Genomic DNA, 10,617 nt, shown 5'->3' with positions numbered 1-10,617 from the left:
GACCAGGTACGCCACTGCGACCTTGAGCTTCTACTAATGGTGAACACAGCAGGGGGATTGTAGAACAACTTAATAAACACATATATGACAATCACAGTCAAATTAGAGCATCAACGAGTTTGCAGAACTGTAGTCTCTCTTTAAGTTTTGAACTGTAAAAGAGAATATGAAGAATTCAGCAAAAACAAAAAGAAAAAAACTTTTTGAAGTTTTGTAAATAGTTTCTCACTTGTTGCCACCAAGAGGCAAGCTGAGAATCAAAGGCTTTTCAATAAAATATCGTCTAGGATGCGGCAATTAAGAATGTTATGCACAAAGAAAACAAAATGTTAGATTTATCTAATTTAATGTGCGATTTGTAACTATTACTAGCCATGGGATTCAAAAAATACCCAAAATGACCGTTTAAGAACGTCGGCCCGCCGTTTCTTCACCTGTCATCTACCCAAACTTAAATCAACATAATCTAGCCATTTGTCCATATTTGTGAGTCGCCGGAATTTGTGAGGACGGACCAAACTATTTGTGAGGATCGACCACACTATTTGTATGGACCGACAAAATTTGTATTTATTTATGTTAGCTAATATTAAACACATTAATATAAAAATAACAAGTTATAAAAATAAAAGAAACTTTTATATAATAAATTGTAATGGTATAACAAAATTTGTATAATAAATTATAAAGTTAATATCATAAATAAAAATGTTACAAAAAACATAAAATTATTTATATAAATTTATATAAGTTTATTATATAAAAACTATAATGTTATAATTTAAATTTTACCTTTATTTAAACCGTTTTATATTTTATAAGAATTTAAAGTATAACATTACTGTAACATGATATAATTTTCATATAATAAATTTTATTAATTAAAAAAAATTATATAAAAGTTATCTTATTTTTATAACATTTTATTTTTATTTTGTAGCATTAAAATTTATTACATAAATTTTATTATAACATTACAATTTATTTTGAATTTATTATATAAAAGTTTATTTAATTTTTAAACTTGTTATTTTCATATTAAAAGGTTTAAAAATAACTAACATTAATGAATACAAATTTTGTTAGTCCATACAAATAGAGTTCAAATTCCACTCAGCAAAGAATTTGTTTTTTTACTGGGTAATCAATCAGGTGATAACGAATCAACAATATCAAATAATCAATAATTTCATAGAAACATCCAAACGATTTACAAAGAATTATGTTATCCAAAAGATAACATAATTTGAAATTCTATCTCATCATTATGTATACTTCTACGAGAAATCTAACTACGTGACATGTTGGGTTGGAGGATCTTAAGTCGGTAGGTTGAATAGGTTAACAAAATCTATATATTTCTTCATGTCTTATCATGTCAGACACACATAAAATGGTGTAATGTGTGTGTCGGCAGTCAACTCTACTCATGTTAGACATATAGGTAATGACTAGTTGTTTAGCAGCAACTACAATAAGCTCACATGTATGTATCTTTTTATAATCTGTGTCTATTACTTTGGTTGTCTCTCATAATGACAACCAACCAACTTGAATTTGTATATATATATAAGTTGAGATTATGGAAATTATTCAAGTATGATTGGTTAAAATTAATCTAACCTCTAAAACTTAACAGTTAGTTAAAATAATTAAACATTAAACTTAACATTTAGAAATAACCCTTTTTAAAATTTATATACAAACTTCTTAAAAATACATACCCTTAAACTCATTAACATGTCAACTCATTTAGTAACAATTGCGGTATTCATGATAACTGATTTAAAATGCAGAGCTTGGTTTAAACTGTTTAACAAGTATGTTATATTAGTCTATTTAAAACCTGATTATTTCATTGAGAAGGATATAGAAAGAGGGGTGGCAGTGGAAGCAAGAAGTTAAACGTGTACAGAGGACAAACGCAGGCATGGGTAGTATTTGTTGTCACACATTATATTTCACAAACTTTTAGTCATCACGCCACCTTTTTAACTAGTGATTTTGACCCATGTCATTTCTCACCTTACTTCTTTCCTTTTTAGGTAATAAGTTATGTTTAAATTTTGTTTGTTTCTCAAATTATATTTACACATATATATATATATATGAAGGGCATGTTAACGTGTAAAAGGGGTTAACGTGCGGAATGCATAAAGGTCCTTCGAGTTATAACACACAGTAAGTAAAATAATTATGCACGATAATAAGTAATTATATATGATAAGGTTAAATAATTATGCAACATATACAACTTATTACGCAACAAAAAGAAAATAAGCAACTTACAAAAATAATTACACGACCTATATTAGCAATTACACAACCTATATTTAGTCATTTGTATTTGAATCTTTTTCCATACATACATCATATTTTTTTAGATTTTTGAGTTTGGACCAATTGGTTCAACATATCAAACCGATAAACTAGGGTTGTCAATTTATGACACGGACTTGTTAACACGACATGAGTTTTAACATGTTTGGGTTTGAGCTCAACATGTTTCGTGTCTTAAAAAGTCGACTCGTTTAAGACATGTTGAAATTTGTGTCTTAACATGTTAAAGACCTGTTAGCCTATTAGTAACCTATGTAGATTTTTTAATTTAAAATTTAAAAAAATAAATATACATGTCTAAATTCCTAAACCCAAGTCATACTTACATTCGGTATTTAATTCAACCTGTCACAACCTAATATGATATTTTTAATGAATGTTGTGATTTACTTCTATGGTTTTTCGTTTCAAGTATCAGTGGCGGATTCAGAAAATTTTGTCAGTGGGTGCAAAAAACGGTTAACATAGAACGAATCAAGTCAAACTAAAACGGGTCAAACCAAAATGGGGCAGGTCAAATGAAATTACATTAAATAAACCACGTATAGAAATGTAAGCAATAAATTTCCCCAAAATACAATTTACAGTTGATAAAAACCTTTGCATAATTGTTACGGCACAAAGCGCTCTTATGTACAAATAAAAAAATCAGTTAAATAATGTAGAATTATAAAAAATAAATGCTACTCTGAATACTATCATATTTTGGTCTCATTTTTATAATGGTCCGATTAAACTAACAAAATATATCACTATATTAATAATTAATTGATGAAGTGGTTAGATAATTAAATAATCTAAGCTTAATTGTTATTTTGTGAAAGAAAAACTATACTTGCGTTTGAAAAGTTGGCTCAGAAAGTTGAGTTTGGGGCACTAAAAAAACACGGATGAGGCGCTTGGGGTCTTTGAACCTAATATAGTAGAAGTTTATAGAAGAAAATACGAATTTGAGGGGGTACATACACTCCCCCTGGCTCAATACTGAATCCGCCCATGTCAAGTATGTTATGGATTTGTTTTTTTTTCTTTTAAGAATGATATGGATTTGTGGCTTTTTCTTTCAAATATGTTATGAATTATGTATTAACTAAGACTTTTATGTTCGTGTTGTTTCATTACACATGTATTATTCATTGTGTCGTTAAATAGGTCATTTAATAGCTCTTAATATGTTAACATGTTCAAGTTCGTGCTTGAAAAAAATGACACAATTAGTTTCATGTCGTGTTTTTATTTAGTACCACATGCATGTCATCTTATCTTAACGTGTCGTGTCCGTCATGTTACGACAACAGTTACAATAAACTATCAGAATATTAGTCATAAGCTCTGATCGACCCGTTTTTAAAAAGGAATAAAAACAGATACTAACAAAAAGAAAAGAAAGCATATTCTAAACCCCATTATCCAATTTTTTAACATTGCGGGTATTTTTTAACCGTATCAATGACTATTGAGCCGTGGATGAATCCGATCCTTTTCCCATCTAACAAAGCACATACATATAAGTAAAATAACATATAATAATATATATTCAACTTTAAATAAAAAAAGATGCGATTTGTCCCTTAAATAAAAATTAAATCTATGAATCTTCACAACTCACCTTATGCCTTGCGTCAACATTGAGTCAGTCAGATCAACGACATCATCATCTCAACCAGATCCAACGGCTCTTATTCTTTCAACACATTTTGCATGCTTGCCACGTCATCACCTCTCTCATTATTATTATTATTATTATTATTATTATTATTATTATTATTATTATTATTATTATTATTATTATTCTCCCGAAAGTCACTATTATTCTCTTTTCTTTTCCCCCTTTTTCTCATACCTTACATACACCACCTGAACTCAACTCACGCCACAAGTTTCATCATATTCTTCATTGATAAATAATAATAAATAGTGTTTATGATTATTAGCGAATTTGAAGCTTCAATCGGACGATTTCTCGTTACTTCACCGGTGGATTTGGATTGATTCGGTCTTATTGGATCCATTTGCCTAGGGTTGATGCAAAACCTAGCTTGAATTTGAGTTAATTCGGTCTGATTCGGTCTGATTCGATCCTACAGGTGATATTTCTCGGTGTTTGATTCTAGGTTATAGTGAATTTGAATCGCATTGAGTTTATATCGATCTGATTTAATGCTTACTGTTTTGGATATCATAAATTAATAATTGATAGTAATTATTTATAGTAGTTAACTAGTTATAGCTTATAGATAGATAGATTAAGTGGAGATCTGTGATTAGTTTTATGTGTTTTTGAATCTGGTTTTGTGTTGATAGTGGAGAGATTTGATCATGTAGATTAGGTAGTTGAGGAAAAAATGTAGGTGAGTGTAGGTTTAATTTTGGTGTAAACTGGACTACTTTGGTTGACCTGTTCAGGTGGTGTGGAAGGCTGTGCTTAAGTCAATGTCTATTTCATATTAATATGTTATTGCAATTAATTATTAAATAATTCACTGATGTATCAAAGTGTAAATTGGCTTTGATTTCAATAGTTATCTGGATCAATATTTTAATTTAATGAATGGATAAGTATTACTCTTTCTATATAGATACATCCGATTGTATATTGTTTTGTAGTTTAGAGTTGATTACTCTAGGATGCCATACGATATAAATGTTTGTAGCGTTCAAATTCGGTTTTGTTTAGATAGTTGGTTTTTATGATGTTGAAGTTGTGTTCTTTTGTATCCGGATCAAGATTTTTTAAAGATATGCTGCTTCGGGTTGAAATCTTCAAATTCCACATATCAGATATAAAACTTCACCTTAGTCTTTTACATCTGTTATTTAGTTCACCATGTCTTGCTCTTAGAGAACATAAAATAAGTGTTGCAAGTTTACCTATGTTATAACATCTATATTTTGTATGTGCATACCTATATTAATATACATTCACATATTTCCTTTGGTGATGGTTATTCACTTATCTTAAAATGAGACAGTTAAAGTTTGAGAATCCTATTATCATCAACCAGTTAAGATTAGGTTCTATCTCCTTGCTAGTTGCTATCTGCTTGTAGATTAGCGAGTCCAGAAATTAGGTGAGTATTTCCTGCCTGCCTGTGACAAATGTACATGAATTTATGCTAAGAAGATTGATAAATAAAGGCATGAGGACAGGCTTATGTCGAAGGTCAATGCGAAGACACACAATAGAAAATAGGCTCAAAAACCAAAAATGAATATTCAACTCATTCTGATTGTATATGTAATTAGTACTATTAGGGAACTGATACATTCTACTACCATAACAGTAAGAAATACTGAAATGCATATAAAACTATTGTTACAGACTTACAGTGTATTCCGGGGACCACCCTACCACAATCATGTCATTTTCATATGTATGCATATATATAACAGAAAGTAAATAACAATTTAACAAAATAAAGAGTATAGTAGGGAGATCTAACGGGGAAGGTAGAGAGGGTAGGAACCCCTTTTTTAATCAATGAGCCTCCTTTATATGAGAGGGACATGGGCTGGGCAGGGCCCAATGGGCCAATCCTAATCCAGACCCAATTTTAGACATTGAGCTCGATACGTGGGATACCTCATCAGTTATTTACCAGGTTTAAGAAACTAGTCGACAGTATACTTAAATTTCAACTTGTTCTTCCCATATACTTGAATACACGTTGTATGGATTTTTCTGTTTTATAAACTGATATTAAGCTGAATAAGTTTTAACCACCTGACAGAAATCATATAATGATTTAAGTTTTTAAATAGTCTTTAAAGTAAAATGCAAGATACTCTTCAGAAAAGAAAGTTAGGTGCAACATGTATCATGTATTAATATTTAATAAGACTTAAGTACTCTTACGTGTAGATGCAAAGTGACTTTGAAGGTGTCACAAATCATAATCTAACTGATAGCTGGATCTTCACACAATTTTCTTTAAGCGTCTCTTTTACATAATAACTCCATTTCCATCACTTATATATTGCTTTAGATTTTCCATTAATCCTATTTCAGAATCTGATGATGTTTCCCATGTATTCCTCATTGTTTCAGGATGACCGAGGAAATAAAGTTAAATGGGGATGTTTACCTTGGTAATGTGAAGGGTAAAATCCCCCACGGCACAGGTAAATACACATGGTCAGATGGTACAGTTTATGATGGCAACTGGGAAGAAGGAAAAATGTCTGGAAGAGGACACATCTCTTGGCCATCTGGCACAACTTACGAGGGTGATTTTTCTGGTGGTTATCTTCACGGTTTTGGAACATTAACAAAATCTGATGGGTCTATATACAAAGGCTCATGGAGATTGAGCATCCAAAATGGGCTTGGAAGAAAACAATATAGTAATTCTGATGTTTATGATGGTTGTTGGAAAGACGGTGTGCATGAAGGCAGTGGTAAGTATGCTTGGAGTAATGGCAATATATATATTGGAAACTGGAAAGCGGGAAAAATGTGTGGTAGAGGAGTGATGAAGTGGCTGAATGGTGATCTGTTTGATGGCTCGTGGTTAAACGGTCATAGACACGGGTCTGGTGTGTACCGGTTTGCGGACGGTAGTTATTATTTTGGGACGTGGACTAAAGGACTCAAAGATGGTCAAGGCACACTTTATACAGCAGGAAGTAACAAGTGTAAGTCCCAATCTTTTAGAAGATTTGACAAAAAGAAAGGACTTGTATCTGATGGTTCTACTGGTAGGTCTGATAGATTTAAAGATTCTGAACGCAATGTTGGCCGCAGTTTATCTGAAAAGATTACGTTTAATGGATTCTTTAGAGACTCCGGTCGGATATCAAGCAAGCGAATACCAATTGATGAAGATTATAGCTTTGGGGATTATTCTAGAGAGTTTTCTACTTCTGAGAACGCAGATATGCTATCTCATATCTCAGATGAAGGTGAAAGTGAACTAGATAATGATAGTACTGTAGCACGGGAACGGGAGTATATGCAAGGTGTTTTAATGAAAGAGCGGGTAAAGAATAATGTAGGATTATCGTCTAAAAACAAACAACAGAACAAATTGCACGCAAATGAAGTGAAGACTAAATCATGTGTGGATATATTTGAAGGCCATAAAAGCTACTGGCTGATGCTAAATCTGCAACTAGGTATCAGGTAAATGAACTCAACTTGAATATAATTCTTTTTTTATTTATTTACACTGCAACTCATGTGTTGTATCATTTGAAGTTTACAGGTACACAGTTGGGAAGATTACACCAGTTCCAATGCGTGAAGTGAGATCTTCAGATTTTGGAGAACGGGCTAGAATAAGAATGTATTTTCCTAGAAAAGGGTCACAATTTACACCCCCACATTATTCTGTTGACTTCTATTGGAAAGACTACTGTCCGATGGTCTTCAGGTATCTGTCTAACTGTTGTTAGCATACATGTTAGGGTCGTTTACTATGTATTCTTTTAGGAACCAGATCTTTGATTAATGGTGAACCTAATTATCATTACATTTGATTTATGTGTAATTGTGGTGGATTTGGTGACTATTTTTTCAGAAACTTGAGGGAGCTGTTCAAGTTAGATGCTGCAGAGTATATGATGTCCATATGTGGAGATGATGGTTTGAGAGAGCTTTCTTCCCCGGGGAAAAGTGGCAGCATATTCTATCTTTCTCATGATGACAGATTTGTGATCAAGACTTTAAGAAGATCCGAACTAAAGGTTTGACCTTTTGCAGCATATCTTTGATCTATATGAACATATAAGCCTCATTAGAACCCTACTTTTATCTAAAACAAAGAGTATTGATCTTGTCTATTTTGTAGGTTCTACTCAAGATGCTTCCAAGTTATTATGATCATGTAAAAATGTATGACAACACACTGATCACTAAATTCTTCGGCCTCCATGAGATAGCACTGAGAGGTGGCAAGAAGGTATTTTCATCATAATTTTTGCATTCTAGTCTTCTTTAACATTATTTACACATTTTGTTTTTTTATAATGTTACTTCTAGGTACGGTTTATAGTTATGGGAAATATGTTCAAAACAGAACTACGGATACATCGACGTTATGATTTGAAAGGTTCTTGTCAAGGAAGAATCACAAATAAAGATCATATAGACGAGGGCACCACATTAAAAGACCTTGATCTTGCATATGAATTCCATATGGACAAGTCATTGAGCGAGGAACTTTTTAAGTAAGCTATTCATTGGCATATCAAAGTTATGTACATGTCATCATTTATAATTTTATATTAGTCAAATAACTTTCTTCCAACATCTTTTGCAGACAAATCCATCTAGACTGCAAGTTTTTAGAAACCCAACAGGTCATAGATTATAGCCTTCTTCTCGGGTTGCATTTTAGAGCACCCGAGCATTTGAAGGCTCTCTTGGAACCACCAGATGCAAAGCACCGGTCTAGTGCACCTGCTGATGATGGTAAATGTTATGAATAATAATAACTACTTAATATGATTTTCAATTTGATTGTTTACAACTATGTTGTAGATTCAGTATCAATGGACCTCTCAATTCCTCCAAAGGGCCTTCTTCTAGTGACACACGAACCCAGTTCAGTCAACACCGCACCAGGTCCCCACATAAGAGGAAATACCTTGAGAGCGTTTTCTGTAGGTGACAAAGAAGTCGATCTCCTTCTTCCTGGTACTGCAAGGTAATTTTAATATCTGATCTCAATCAATTTTTTTATCATTGTTATTGATACAAACTCCAATCTATGGATATAACCATAATTACAACGTTTTAATAAAATATATTAAGGAATCAAATTGAAATTTTGAACCTTCAAGGTGTGGCGCATGGGTAAGCATAGGGGTGTAAACGAGCCGAGCTTGATCTTGGCTTGTTTTGAGCTATGTTATCAAAGCTTGAGCTTGGCTCGTGAGCAGTTTTCAAGCTCGAGTTTGGCTTGGTCTTGAATTTTATATATATATAAGTAATGGGTTTGGATCAAATACAAATGAAATTAACGTGCTAAACGTGAGAATCAAGTAGAGTAATTATATATACAAGTAGAGTAATTATGCAATTACATCATAGAGTAATTACATAATTACTCTACTTGATTTTCACGTTTAGCACGTTAATTTCACTTGTACATTAACTTTCCTTAGTAATATATATTATAATAAATAATATATAAAATATATTAAATAATATATATATACATACATATATATATAAATATAAATAGTAGGCTCGCTAGCTACCTCGTGCTTGATAAGTGAAGCTCGGGCTCGTTTATTAGACGAGCTTATGTTTAGGTTCGAATCCAACTTCACCGATTCCCTGCCTTAACCCTTGAAGGCCACCGCACTGTGCGTGGTTTCGCTGGCTAGCAGGGTATTGATGGGGGGCTGTGAGTTTTCTCTAACGGGATCTCACAGTCACAAAAGATAATTAATAATATAAATTTAAATAGGAATTTTGTGGTATATTCATTTTTATTATTTTTTTTCAGATTACGAGTGCAGTTAGGTGTGAACATGCCAGCTCAGGCAAACCGTAAGGTTTCACAGGATGTTTCAGATTCAGCAGAAGTAGAACTTTTTGAGGTATACGATGTTGTTCTATATCTGGGCATAATAGATATACTACAAGACTATAGCATGCGAAAGAAAATAGAGCATGCGTGTAAATCGGTTCGGTATGATCCGATGTCAATATCCGTTGCTGATCCAAAATTCTATTCCAACCGGTTCATCAGTTTTCTTGAGAAGGTTTTTCCTGTTGATCCTTGAACTCCTGAGTCCTGCTGCAAGTATGATTCTTTGTTTTTATTATAGTCGGTATATAAAATCCTTTTTGCTTGAAGCTGTAGTATTTGTATCATATGATAATACTTGGGTATATTTGCATTTATGGGTTTATTATGTAGTAAGCTAATTATTCAATTTCATTCTAAGTTGGGTCACTAGATCATTCATTTTGATATCTTATCTTTATCTGATTCTTATCATTAAAAGTGTAAAGCCCATCTCGTTCCAGGATTATAGATTCCGGTTAGGCCCATCACGTTCTATTTTTTAAACCAGTTATAAGCTGTAACTGAACCGGAACTAGTTTGGAACCATACATATTGATTTTCACTTGGAAAAACCGGTTTGGAACAGGAACTGGCTTAGGCAAACACCGGTATTTTGTTTACCCAAACCGGAATAAGTTAAGGTAAAACCTGGTTTGTACGCCTCTAATGGGGGTGGAAAATGGTTCTGTTGCGTTGCGGTTGAGGTGATAAAACACTGGTTTGTAACCTGAAACAGGGATCAGTTTTGAAACCGGTT

General features: G+C 32.6%; 1 protein-coding gene across 1 annotated transcript; it reads left to right on the top strand.

Moving 5' to 3' along the window:
• The first annotated feature begins 4,191 nt into the window (after positions 1 to 4,191).
• LOC143545508 (phosphatidylinositol 4-phosphate 5-kinase 8-like) lies at positions 4,192 to 10,415 on the top strand. The gene is made up of 9 exons (XM_077037391.1): positions 4,192 to 4,427; positions 6,389 to 7,462; positions 7,545 to 7,712; positions 7,860 to 8,025; positions 8,130 to 8,240; positions 8,321 to 8,508; positions 8,601 to 8,752; positions 8,822 to 8,987; positions 9,795 to 10,415. The coding sequence occupies exons 2-9, from the start codon at positions 6,390 to 6,392 to the stop codon at positions 10,072 to 10,074; spliced, it is 2,304 nt and encodes a 767-aa protein (XP_076893506.1). The 5' UTR covers positions 4,192 to 4,427; position 6,389; the 3' UTR covers positions 10,075 to 10,415.
• The last annotated feature ends 202 nt before the right edge of the window (positions 10,416 to 10,617 follow it).

The sequence above is a fragment of the Bidens hawaiensis genome, unplaced genomic scaffold (genome assembly GCF_021521415.1).
Source record: "Bidens hawaiensis isolate Kalapana, Puna unplaced genomic scaffold, B.hawaiensis_p1.1 tig00013978_1, whole genome shotgun sequence".
Classification (NCBI taxonomy): domain Eukaryota; kingdom Viridiplantae; phylum Streptophyta; class Magnoliopsida; order Asterales; family Asteraceae; genus Bidens; species Bidens hawaiensis.
This window is presented reverse-complemented; position numbering and strand designations above follow the sequence as displayed.